Source organism: Natator depressus, chromosome 21 (genome assembly GCF_965152275.1).
Source record: "Natator depressus isolate rNatDep1 chromosome 21, rNatDep2.hap1, whole genome shotgun sequence".
Taxonomy (NCBI): Eukaryota; Metazoa; Chordata; order Testudines; family Cheloniidae; genus Natator; species Natator depressus.
The window spans coordinates 18,380,708-18,394,523 of record NC_134254.1 but is presented as its reverse complement, the minus strand read 5'-3'; the positions used below and the strand labels follow the sequence as shown (position 1 = coordinate 18,394,523).

Sequence of the window (13,816 nt, the reverse complement as noted above, 5' to 3'; positions counted from 1 at the left end):
CAAGAGGAAGTAGTTATCTCTTTGTTGTTTGGACTCACACAAGGGCTGGAGCTAAGAAACAAAAGCAGACATCCCCAGGGGCAACCTGGGTTAGCCCCAAGACAGTCAGTGGATAGACTACTACATGTCACATTTTGGAAACCATAAACTAACTCATTTGTGCATACAGTAACTCCCCACTGAATGTCCTCTCACTTAATGCTGTTTCGATGTTACGTCCCTGCTCCATTACAGAACATGCTCGTTTAAAGTTGCGCAATGCTCCCCTATAACATCATTTGGCCGACTGCTTTGTCCACAGCCGGCAGCCCCCCATCAGCTCCCCTACGCCCCCCCCGGCGCCTCCCGCCCACCAGCGGACCCTGCGGATCAGCACCTTCCCCCTTTTCCCCCCGCCTCCTGCCTGCAGCAATCAGCGGTCTTGCGGCGTTCAGGAGGCTGTGGAGGGAAGAGGGAGAATGCGGCCCACAGCCTCCCCCCTCCCTCCCGAATGCTGCAAACCAGCTGATTGCCACGGGCAGGAGGGAGGGGAGGCTGCGCGCTGCGTCCTCGTTCCTCCCCCCAGCCTCCTGAATGCCGCAAGACCGCTGATTGCCGTGGGCAGGAGGAAGGTGCTGATCCACAGGGTCTGCCAGTGGGTGGGAGGTGCTGGGGGGGAGGGGGGAAGAGGGGGCGCAGGGGAGCTGATAGGGGGGCTGCCAGCCTGTTTACTACCTGTATTAAATTGCTTGTTTAAAATGTATAGAATGCTTTTGTCTGGCAAAAAAAGATTCCCTATAACCTAACCCCCATATTTACATTGTTATGGGAAAATTGGATTTGCTTAACATCGTTTTGCTTAAAGTCGCATTTTTCAGAAACATAACTACAACGTTAAGTGAGGAATGTTGCCCGCTTTAACCTGTAAACAATTAATTTCTTTTCTCAGTTAGTTTACTATAGGATTGGCTACCAGCATTGTCTTTGGTGTCAGATCAAAGTACAAATTGATCTGGGGTAAGTGACTGATCTCTTGGGACTTGGAGGAACTTGAATATTTAGCAATCTTTGGCGTGCCCATTTATCACTAAGTCCATCTTGCCTGGGTGGCAAGATAGACTGGAGTGCCCAAGGGGACTGTTTGTAACTCCATGGTAAGACTGGTATAGTGCTTCGGGAGTTCACATTTGTTACTGGGTTGGTGAAATTATAGACCATGCCACCAGTTTGGGGTGTTTGCCCTGCTTCTTGACAGTCTCCCCTGAGGTTGGCACTCATGGTCATGAACCATTCCAGACAGTATGACAATCTCCTTTAACACCCATTTCAAAGAAGGAAATAAGGGCCACCCTTTAAGAATCCTGAACACATGAAGGGGAGCAAAGCATGAAGGGGAAGGGTTTAACATCAGCATATGACTTGCCCGGGCCACTTTACTGACAGGCGTTTCGGACCTTCCATTCAAGTCACCCCCTTTTTTGAGCACTGTAGCCCTTACTGTCCTTAAGGTATTTTTTGTGTGGAGGGCTTCAGTCACAAGAACTTTTATTGGCAGCAAACACTTTCCAACAATAGCCACGTGTTAATAGTATTATGGACAATACCACAGGACATCTAAGCTGTTCCTGCCCCCCTTATCTGCAGAGGTCCCCAAACTGTGGGGTACACCTGCCTAAGAGGATGTGGAGGGCCTGGGACAGCCCCCACAGGGGGCAGGGAGGGAGCACCACCCAGCCCCGCTCGGCCCCCGGGTCCACTCCTGGCCCCAGCCGGGGTTCCGCTCCCAGCCCTGGACCCTTTACCCTGTCCACATCTGCCCCCCAGAGCCGTGGCCCCACTCCCGGCCCCAGGGAGGGGATTTGGACAGGGGCAAGAGGGGGGTGCAACCCTGAAAGGTTTCAGGACCACTGACCTACTGCGGTAGTTGAACAAAGGATGCACTAAGTTACTGAAGGGGTACACCTTCCCAGCCTTCAGAGTTCCATGCAATGTCACTGTACCCAGCAGTAGCTCTTATTGGAAATAAAGAACAAATGTCTTGTGCAATAGACATGCTAGACAGCAACAGACTCTAACCAACATAATGAAGGGCACTGAAGGGAGCTCAGAAGCTTCCCCTAATTTATTCAGATGGAGATAGGCCTGTGCAGCACCAGAGAAATCCTCTAACACAAAATAAGGGAGAGCCACAGTGTTAGTACCAAATTGTCTCCATGTTTCATGCTCTTATTTAAACCTATAATCTAATTCTTTAATGTGCTTTAAGAAGAATCAAAATATGTCAAGCAAAATTAAGGTGCACACTGTGTAAGATCTGACTCCACTGGGCCTCCTGCAGAGAGCATATGAAGATCCCTTAGATCAGTTGGCCAGACTTCAAGTCTGTCCATTTTCCACGCCACAAAACACACTGTTACCCTCAAACGTCTGATCCTTCGCTTACCTGGAAGTGTGCATGATCCAATTTTAGAACTCAGTTTCCAATGTACGGGACATCAAACAATTAACATTTGATGGCTCTTCCGCATTCTGCAATACGCCCTGTGGTTTAGATCTGCCCTTCGCTCTTTTCTGTTTTATATTTTCAGCACCACTGTATCAGTGTTCTACAAACATGCACTGTGCAGCACAGGTCCTCTCCAATATTCAGGAGCAAAACTTCATCAGCTATCATGCCAAAGTAGTGCTGCAGCATTACGTAGCCTTCCTTTACTCATAAGCAACAAGGAGTCCAGTGGCACCTTAAAGACTAACATTTATTTGGGCATAAGCTTTCGTGGGTTAAAAAAAACACAGAAGAAGTGGTTTTTTACCCACAAAAGCTTATGCCCAAATAAATGTTAGTTTTTAATCTGTTAGACTCCTTGTTGTTTTTGTGGTACAAACTAACACAGCTACCCCCCGATACTTTACTCATAAGCTGATTCTTCAGCACAGCTACCTCAGGATTTCAGCCATTTATTTTTTGTTAAACTCTGAGAAAGCAAGCTTGGCACAAAAGTCAGAGTTTGTAGAAGACATCCTACTGCATCTCACAGCATTTAACCCTTTCAAATCCATTCACATGCAATGACAGATTGTGTTGGCCCTATTTCCATCATTGCTTCAGGAAGATGGGGGCAGTCATGTTGCCTTTTTAAATGTTATGTTTGAAAAATAAAACTAACCACCAACAACCCCCAGACCCGGGGCACCAGCTTTCCCTCGGTTACTAAAAAGGAGAGTTAATTTGTTACCTCAGCTGAGGAAGAGAGAAGAGCCACATCCTAAATTAGACCAGCAAGGTTTGAGGTCACACAAGCTTTGTGAGGAGCTGTGGAGAGAAGTACAGCCTTGTATTAGGCTTCTTTGTTCCCCCCGCTTTAACAATTTAAAAGACCAACACTGGCACATGTATAGTGAGCTATTTGGCTTGCTTGTTTGTAAGGAAGGTTTGCAGGTGCAGTTTGAAAGCACATTATTACTCCCTGAAAAGAGTTACCAGATGGACCCTACAGGAAAGGGGGTTTTAGTGGTTCTCATTCTGCCTAAAAGGAAATGGAAGCTGCAGAGTCAGTTACAGGGTTCCCCTCCTGCCCAGAATACTACTATGAGACGAGGCCAATAGTCTCTAGGGTACAGTTAAAGGAGAAGTTTTAAAGGGTAAATACATATAAAATGTAATGATTTCCTTCTAGAAATCTGTTTTAAAAGAAAATACCAGTGTATATTTTAATAGTTTTATTTTCATTTTCCCCCAAAAGGGAACAAAAAGGCAAAGAGGTGTTGTGAGATACATCACTCTGTACTTATGGATATTTTATTTTACCACCCTATAAAAATACACATACTAATCTGTGGACTATAGCTTACCCACTTCATATAAGTCTCAGGAGTGTGAAGGAAGCAAAGTATTTCAGAGAACTGTTTTTATGGAGTAAAGAGGAAGTTAAATACACTTTTTTTTGTAAAAAATTATGGTTGTTTGTGTTCAGTAAAACCAGTCTTCAGTAGCCACATTCCACAAGAATTGAGATTTAAGTGGTAGCTTCCTTTGAGCATGTGCATGCAAAAGCTTTAGCAAAGAAATGATGCAATGTTAGAGAGACTAGATAGAAGCCCCCTCCCACAGTACGAAACAAGATGTTCATTTAATTTTATTATTTCAGCTTCCCATCCAAATTCTTGTAAACAGATTCCATACCATTTAGGCATCTCTTTGATAAAAGTGTCTATAGTTCTATAAAAAAGTCACATGGTACGATGAAGATATTTACCCTGTATGTGTTATGCAAGTGCGAAGAGGGACAAAACTTCCAAAGTCTCAAAACACATCCAAGCAACCTACAAAATACCTGATTCCTTCCTCGTTCTGTCCAACTGTATTGGGTGAAACTCAGTTACGTGCCTCTTGAGAGGCAAATATAAAGTTTATTTTTAAAAATATTTAAGGACACATTATTTTAAGGACCTCCTGGAAAGTTTTTTTTGTGGTAAACGAAAGTGTTCCCTTGGTGAGAGCAGAGTGCAAAGCTCAGTCTTTGGAGCTTTCTCAATCATCCTTCCCTTAACAGAGTCATGATAAGACAAGGCTCAATACTTCGTGATGAGGAAGATCACATCTGTAACAACAGGTGAACACTGGAAAAAGTTTCATGTTTAATCACAAAACATGGAATAAGCCAGAAAAATATTGTCCAGATATGATCAATATGGTCTCTGCACGGTTCATATGCCAATGGCCTCAAGCACTCTTCTCTCGTTCTCATTGAGATGGTCTGAGAACATTGCATAGCAAGGCTGCTGTGCAAACTGACACAGGAAATCAGTGAGATAGGCCTAGGAGGAAGATGACAAGGGACCAAGTTAACATATTTCAATACATCTACCATTGCTTAACTTTGGGAGTTAAAGATTGCATAACATGAGAAAAGAAAGTGAAATGCAGCTCTAATGCAGAATGGAGGGGAAGGGGCACTGCTCAGCAAACAGGACAGGTCATGCTGCATTAGGCTTCAAAGTACATGTCAAACAGGCAGGCCAAGTGCAGCCTCCAGGCCAAATGTGGTTCCAGAGCACTAGCCAAGGTATAGCCCAGAGACCACAGAGTCAGTCAGATCGTTCGCTCAAGACTGAGCATTGTGTAGTCTCTGTGGGTAGCTCTGCAGTGGAGATAAGTGCTGCTACAATCTGTTCCCTAGATTCAAAGGTAGGTCTTTTCTATCCGATTACCCACTCCATCTCCCAGCCAACCCATGATTATCCTCTCTAGCAGAAAGCATTTTGTCACATCTAGATCTAAAAGTCACAAATGACACAGCTTCCATCTTTTCCGGACAGACTATTCCACAACTTAATACACCTCAGTCCAGAAACTTCCCTCTTAAATACTTGCCTACTTTCCCCTTAATGAAAATTTCAAGTTGTTCTTCATCCCCACCAGCACCCCAGAAGGGAGGAGAAAGCAGGCTGATGCAGAGGACTGAGGAATAGGGGGAGGAAACATGATGAAAGGGAGTTACAAGAGGAGACAGAGGATGGAGAAAAAAGCAGAGGGGAAGAGGACAATAGCTGGAAGGAGAAATGCAGTGGATACAGGACCTGGTGGGGGAGGCAGCAGAAGAGGAGGGGGATAGGATAGGATAGGTAGGAGCACAGAACTAGTGTTGGAGCGGATGCAGGGGCAAAAAAAGTACACTCCCTCTGTAGAACCTGGAGGAACCTGGGACTCCTCAATCTATATTTTTCTTTGCTCATGGCAAATAGTTGTGAAACCCACTGGCCAAGTGTGTGTCATCCTCCTGTCATGGCAGGTCCACACAGAGGATGGCAGCACACTACTGCTATCAGTTACTCTGTTAGCAAAGTTTCTATGGTATGGATCTAAAGGTCAAAACCCTGCTAATGATCCAAGTGGGGATCAATACGGTTCCATGTGATGGAATTTTTTTCTTTCTTTCTTTTTTTTTTTTTTCAGTTCAGAAATTACCTTCAAAAAACATTAAAAGAATATTAAGGTTGAAAAGTCACATACTCAAAAGTCAGGAAATGCCAGAATTAAGGATTCCCATGCAGCCTCAACTCAGTCCCCTTGTGCTTTTGCAACAATCTCAATGTTAAATTCTCTGAACTTTTTTTAAAAGCTCTGTTGAGAGCTGCACATACCAGAACAGGGGTGGGCTACGGCCTGTGGGCCAGATCCAGCCCATCAGGGCTTTGAATCCGGCCCGCGGGATTGCCACCCCTGTGGCACTGCAGGCCCCGCACTGCTCCCGGAAGGGCCAGCACCACGTCCCTGCGGCCCCTGGTCGGGGGGAGGGAGCAGAGGGCTCCGTGTGCTGCCCTCACTTGCAGGCACCGCCCCCCACAGCTGCCATTGGCCAGGAACAGGGAACCACGGCAAATGGGAGCTTCGGGGGAGGTACTCTGCCTCCCCTCCCCCAGGGGCTGCAGGGATGTTGTGCTGGCCACTTCCAGAAGCAGCGTGGGGCCAGGGCAGGCAAGGACCCTGCCTTAGCCCCGCTGTGTGCCACTGCCACCCCAGAGCTGCTCCAGGTAAGTGGCGCCAGGCCGGAGCCCGCACCCCTCCTGCACCCCAACCCCCTGCCCTGAGCCCCCTCGTACACCCCACACTCCTCCTGTGCCCCAACTGCTTGCCCTGAGCCCTCTCCTGCACCCTGCACTCCCTCCTGCACCCCAACACCCTACCCCAACCCTACATTCATGGCCCTGCATATGATTTCCCCACCCAGATATGGCCCTCGGGCCAAAAAGTTTGCCCACCCCTGAACTTATCTGGTTTTTTTTAAACTAGGAATTTACACAGAAAAGAACCATAAAAAAGAATGTTAAGTGATGAAGTCAAGCACTAAATATTCAGGAAATGCCTGAAACTTAGGTAGCCTGTATAGCTTTAATTTTGACCCCTTTCATGTATACATTTTGCCAAGTCGTTAACACAGTTGTATAATATTTTTTTTCACGGGAACTCAGCATCATTCAGTGCACAGGATGGAGGATGCTTAGAGAATGATGCAGTTGTTCAATATCCTTTCATTCTCTTGGTTCAGCATAAAGCCCCATGCCTTATTTATGCCATAACATCCAAACACTGCACTAATTAAGGAAACCTGGCCTTTTCTGGTAATAAAGATGAAATATCACAGACTCAAATCTCTCCTGTCTTCCATGAGTAGGGCCCTACCAAATTCATGGTCCATTCTGGTCAATTTAACGGTCATAGGATTTTAAAAATCATAAATTTCATGATTTCAGCTATTTAAATCTGAGATTTCACAGCGTTGTAATTGTAAGGTCCCTGACCCAAAAAGGAGCTGTTGGGGTTTGTCGCAAGGTTGTTGAAGGGGGGGTTGCGGCACTGCTACCCTTACTTCTGTGTTGTTGCTGCGGCAGCACTGCCTTCAGAGCTGGGCACGGAAAGAGGCGGCTGCTGGCCGGGATCCCAGCTCTGAAGGCAGAGCTGCCACCAGCAGCAGCACAGAAGTATGGATGGCATGGTCTGGTATTGCCACCCTTACTTCTGCGCTGCTACCTGCAGAGCTGGGCCCTCAGTCAGCAGCCGCCGCTCTCCGGATGCCCAGCTCTGAAGGCAGCAGCGCAGAAGTAAGGGTGGCAATACCGCAACCCCCCTAAAATAACCTTGCGACCCCGACCCACCCTGCAATTCCCTTTTGTGTCAGGACCCCCAGTTTGAGAAACGCTGGTCTCCCCTGTGAAATCTGTATAGTATAGGTTAAAAACACTCAAAAGACCAGATTTCATGGTCCATGATGCGTTTTTCATGGCCATGAATTTGGTAGGGCCCTATCCATGAGTTTTTGAAGATAATCGCTGATGGCTCAGATATCTCCTCAATCAGCTCCTTGAGTAATCTAGGATGAATTTCATCAGGCCCTGCCAACTCAAACATAAGAACGACCATACTGGTTCAGACCAAAGGTCCACCTAGCCCAGTATTCGATCTTCTGACAATGGCCAATATCAGCTGCTTCAGAGGGAATGAACAGAACAGGTAATCATCAAGTGATCCATTCCCTGTCACACTCTAGCTTCTGGCAAACACAGGCTAGGGACACCATCCTTGCCCATCCTGACTAATAGCCATTGATGGACCTATCCTCCAAGAATTTATCTAGCTCTTTTTTGAACCCTGTTATAGTCTTGGCCTTCACAACATCCTCTGGCAAAGAGTTCCAAAAATGGACTATACATTGTGTGAAGAAATACTTCCTTTTTTTTGTTTTATTTCTGCTGCCTACTACCTTCATTTGGTGACCCCTACTTCTTGTGTTCTGAGGAGTAAACAACACTTTCTCCACACCATTCATGTTTACAGACCTCTATCATATCCCCCCTTAGTTGTCTCTTTTCCAAGCTGAAAAATCCCAGTCTTATTAATCTCTCCTGATATGGAAGCTGTTCCATACCCCTATGCATTTTTGTTGCACTTTTCTATACTTTTTACAATTCCAATATATCGTCTTTGAGAGGGGGTGACCACATCTGCACGTAGTATTGAAGATGCGGCTGTACCATGAATTTATATATAGGCAATATGATATTTTCTGTCTTGACTTGAAGACATCTAACTTGTCTAAGTAATTTTTAACTTGTTCTTTTCCTATTTTAGCCTCGAATCCTATCTCATTTTCACTGGTGTTTGATTAGATCACTTCTAATCTTCTTGGTGAAAACAAATAAAAAGGGCATGTAACACTTCTGCCATTCCCACATTTTCTGTTATTGTCTTCCCCTTCCCCCGCCCCCATTGAGCCCACCCTCACCTTGGTCTTCCTCTTGCTTCTCATGTATTTGTGGAATGTTTTCTGTTACCCTTTCTTTCGCTAGCTAGTTTAATCTCATTTTGTGCCTTAGCCTTTCTAATTCTGTCCCTACATACTTGTGTTTTTTTATATTCATCCTAAGTAATTTGACCTACTTTTAACTTTTTGAAGAACTGTGAGTTTCAAATCATTGAAGATCTTCTGGTTAAGCCAGGGTGGTCTCTTGCCATACTTCCTATCTTTCCTATGCGGTGGGACAGTTTGCTTTCGTACCCTTAATCTCTTTGAAAAAGTTGTCAATTCTCCCCCATTGTTCTCCCCCTTAGGCTTGCTTCCCATGGGATCTTACCTACCAGCTCCCTAAGTTTGCTAAAGTATTTTTTCTTGAAATCCATTTTCTTTATTCTGCTGTTTTCCCTCCTTCCATTCCTTAGACTCATGAACTCTTATCATTTCATGATCACTTTCACCCAAGCTGCCTTCCATTTTAAAATTCTGAACCAGTTCCTCCCTATTGGTCAAAATCAAATAAAGATCAGCCTCTCCCCTGGTTGCATTCTTCAGCTTCTGAAATAAAATACTGTCTCCAGTGCCTTCCAAGAACCTGTTGGATAATCTGTGCCCTGATGTATTATTTTCCCAAGAGATGTCTGGGTAGCTGAAGTCCCTCACCAATACCAAGTCTTGTATTTTGGATGATTTTGTTAGTTGTTTAAAAAAAAAATCTTCATGCACCTCTTCTCCTTGATAGGTGATCTATAGTAGACCTTTAATATAACATTCCTTTTTTTTTTTTTTTAAAACATCTTTTATCCTTACCCATAGTCTTCCAACAAGTCTGTCTACTATTTCCACCTCAACCTCAAATGTACTTAAAAGATTCTCTTGGTGACTGGGGGCGGGGGGAAGGGGGTGTGATTCTATGGCTGCCTTTACTGAGCATAAAGCCTTACACCTCTGTTCCTGGTAAACTGGTGGAAACGATAATTAAAAATAGAATAAAACATTTGGAATATCATGCTATTGTAGGGTCTAATCAGCACAGTTTCTGAAAAGGAAGATTGTGCCTCACTAATTTATTAGAATTCTCTAAGCATGTCAATAGATTAATGGATAAAAGAACTAGATGACAGGAGGAACAGCAATTTGATAATACAGGACTCTCCTCCAATCCAGAAGACAAAGGTTTAACTAATTCAATGGCTGGAAGTTGAAGCTGGAAAAATTCAGACTAGAAATAAGGCACAAATCTTTAACAGTGAGGGTAATTATCCATTGAAACAACTTACCTAGGGTTGTGGTCAGAGCTTAATTTGTGCCAGGGCTCAGCCATGACCTCTTCTGTCAGTGGCGTGCAAGACATGACCTCATATGTACAATGCTTGCAAGGTCACACTGTGTGTGAGCCCAGGGATCTTTTTATTTTTTTTAAAACAAATTAAACACTGGTTGTGGTGGATTCTCCACAGCTAAAAATGTTTTCAAAAAGCCATCCTGTAGTTCAAACAGGAATTAATTCAGGGAAGTCCTGTGGCCTGTGTTATACAGGTCAGACTAGATGATCACAGAAGTCCCTTTGTGCTTTAGAATCTATGAATCTGTTGATCTAAACTTTTGACAGGTCTTTGAATAGCCTGTTAGGCTTATCAAAGACCTGTCAAAAGTTTAGATAAACAGAGGCAAGATAAGCAAGAGGCAAAGTATTGTCATGAATCAAACACAAAGGTTAATAGCCAAGTGCCTCAAAGTTCCACACTAGGCCCAATGTTTAATATATCAAACTAGAAAGGTGGGTGAGCACAGCGAGCTGGAAGAATTTGCAGATGACAGTTATTTAGGATAATTAAGTCAGAGAAAGCTAAGGACCCACAGAGGCACCTAACCAAGCTTCAGAGTCACAAACTATGCCAGAATTAATGTTGCACATGCAGCCTTCATTCTAGCATTTTTTTTTTTTTTTTTAAACTTGAGCACTTGACTTTGCAAACTTAGCAACACTTTTAACACAGGTTTTAAATCCACACTACTGTTTTTTGTTTAGGATTCTGTTATCCTCCAGACTTTTTGCAAGTTAGTTACCGGCCCTTGGAAACTTGGCAAATTGCCAGTTTAGTACTCTTAATGTAATACCATACAAACCAGCTTTACATTTAATCTATTTGTTCCTCTTCCAAAAACCTTAACCAATTATTGAAACACTCAGAATCCCCTTGCACAGACACTTGGTTCTATATGCTACAAGGTTTAGTCACTCAAATCCAATTTCTATCTTTCACGTAAAAAAAATACATTTCTAAGTCACTGGTCATTCCTGCAGCAGAGATAAGTCATAGAAAGCACCTCTTCTTCCTAGCTTGTTTCTTTGACCGCATCACCCCTCTGAATCCCCCCACTGACTCCCCCTTCTCTGTTGCATCAAATGTAAACTGCCGGTCTTCACTTTCAGGGATTTTATCCCCACCCTCCTTATCTCTCAGTTGCAGTCAAGCTGTGATTGCTTGCTTCCAGCTGGTCCACGATGCCAGCCTCCATGGCCTACTGGTTAAATTTTCAAACAAATGCCTTGGTGTTTTATTCCAGGCTGCCTTCTCACCTGGGAGGCACTCCCCATAACCATCTGCAAAGCTACCTCAGCCTCCTTCAAATCCCTCCTAAAACCTCTCCTTTGCGCCGATAACAAAAAAAAAATTAAGTTATGCTGTTGATGTGCTGAGACCACTGCCCACCATGCTGACCACTGTTTCCTCGTGCTCCCCTGTCTGTCTGTCTATCCATCTGTTGTCTCTGGTCTTATACTGGAAGCTCTTTGGAGACGGGGGTGTCTTTTGGTTCTGTTTGCACAGCCTCTAGAACAATGGGGTCCTCGGTCCCTGCCTGGTTGTTGTAGTAATACAAATAATAATAGTGATAATATGCATCCTCTGGCACTTCCAGAGCAATTCCAGTAAACTGAATAAAAATACAGAATGTATTCTCCTTTCAGTGCTCAGGGGGCTCTGCATTTTGTTACAGATACTATATAAGGAAGTAAAATATAATGAATAACTAGAATAAATAGGCAACAGGTATCGGACCGCAAAACGCATTTTAATACATCACCTGTAGATCTATTTGATAAAGAGGGTCCTTTAATGCATCTGGATCATCCTCTTCATCATCATCATAGTAATCCTCATCTGGAAACACAAAAGCACAGGTGTTTATAGTGAAGGACAAGCTGACTACTATTTCAGGATGCATCTCACTAGGCCCCTAACTCCAGGAGATCCACAGATTTTAACAGGGATCAGAAGTGTCATTTTGGATAAAAATTCCATTTAAAAGAAACGAGCAACTTTTTTTTAAATGGGCTGAGGGCAGTGAAGAATGGCAGAATAAGGAGGGCCAGGAGCCTTTAGCCACTCACAGCTGAGACAAGAGTCCAAGTAGCACAATACAGGTGTTTATCATTCCTTTGCTCCAAACTGAGATATCCTTGGCTTACCACCTCAGCACCTGACACAAATACATCCTTTATTAGCTACATTTCATGCATTACAGTCACACAGGAAACACTTCCACTGAATATTGAGACAAATCCCTCTCTCACTGAGACATGGTAATGTTGAAGAAAGTCTTCCTTGGGCTACAAAAGAACCTGGGTAAGTTTCCCTCTCATTAAGGCTACCTAAATGAATTTGTCTTGCCATGTTATCTGCGGCAGAGCCAATGCATCATGATAGAAGCATAGGAGACTGAAATCTGCCAGTGCAGCGAAACCATTCATTTAAATTGCCTTAGCTGTACTAAGTAAGATTCTCTCTTCAAATTATACACCTACCTCTTCTCCTTAACCCTCCAGATCATATACCCACAGGTCCCTTTCCCTTTAAAAACCTATCACTTCAGGATCACACACAACTTCTTCCTACAAGAACACAGGACTTAGTTTGGAAATTTGGGTTCTATTCAGTTCTGACACTGTCATTTTGTGGCTTCGGGCAAATATCTTCACCTTTGAGCCTCAGTTTTCCCATCTGTAAACCATATTTATACCTGCCTCATGACAGTGTTGTGAAGCCAAATTAGTATTTGAGACTCACTGAGGCCTGGTCTACACTAGAAAATTAGGTGGCAAAACTACATTGCTCAGGGATGTGAAAAATCCACACCTGAGTGGCGCAGTTAAGCTGACCAAAGTCCCCGGGTAGAAAGCGCTATGTTGATGGAAGAATGCTTTTCTCAACTTAGTTACAGCCTCTTGGGGTGCTAGATTACCTACGTGGATGGGAGAATCCCTTCTGTCAGCATAGGTAGTGTCTATGCTGAAGCACTGCAGTGATGCAGCTATGCCGCTGTAGCATTTTAAGTGTAGACAAACCCTGAGCCTCAAAAGGTGCTGTGGTTTGATACCTTCTAGCCTATGAACATACAGTCTCTGTTCCAGGATGTATTTTTTGCTCTTCCCTTTCTCCCACCAAACCCATGTCTTTCATTTCAGGTTATTTTCCTGCCCTCCATATTATATACGAAGCAGCTGTCAGGAGAAATGTAACTTTCAGAGCTGCATGTTCTTTACCCAATTTGATCTTTTGAACAGTGAATGTAACTGTTCTGCTTACCATATTTGTTTGTGGCAAGAATATCTGATAAAAGTTGTCCAGCTAAACCTTCATCTTCATCCTCTTCATCTTCCCGATCTTCCCACATATCATTGGAGTCATCTGTTGATGAAAAAAAAGCATCTTAAAGTCAAATAGAAAATACCAGTTCGAGATGGATAACCATTAGCCACAGAATATGCAGTCCCTCATTGAACAGTACAGGAGCAGAAATGACTTATGCCCATGAGTACGGCTCAGGGAAGCCAGTGTATTGACATGCTTATATCTTTAAAGTTGATGGATAGGGTTATAAAATAGGGCCCTACCAAATTCATGGCCATGAAAAAAGGGTCATGGACCATGAAATCTGGTCTCCATGCATCAAATCTTGTCTTGCGTGTGCTTTTACCCTATACTTTACGGATTTCACAGGGGAGACCAGTATACCTCAAATTAGAGGTCTTGACACAA

At 43.9% G+C, this 13,816-nt stretch overlaps 1 protein-coding gene across 2 annotated transcripts in view; it reads right to left on the bottom strand.

Annotated features, from left to right (window-relative positions):
• Positions 1-3,770: 3,770 nt before the first annotated feature.
• The window catches only part of IPO9 (importin 9), a 164,258-nt gene continuing 154,212 nt past the window's right edge, over positions 3,771-13,816 (bottom strand). The window contains exons 22-24 of one of the 2 annotated variants that reach the window (XM_074936110.1): positions 13,364-13,465; positions 11,862-11,938; positions 3,771-4,797 (exon numbers count right to left, since the gene is read on the bottom strand). In XM_074936110.1, coding sequence (XP_074792211.1) covers positions 4,687-4,797; positions 11,862-11,938; positions 13,364-13,465 — 290 coding nt within the window. In that variant the 3' untranslated portion in view covers positions 3,771-4,686. The remainder of the gene's footprint in view (positions 4,798-11,861; positions 11,939-13,363; positions 13,466-13,816) is intronic. The other variant, XM_074936109.1, reaches the window with a different exon arrangement.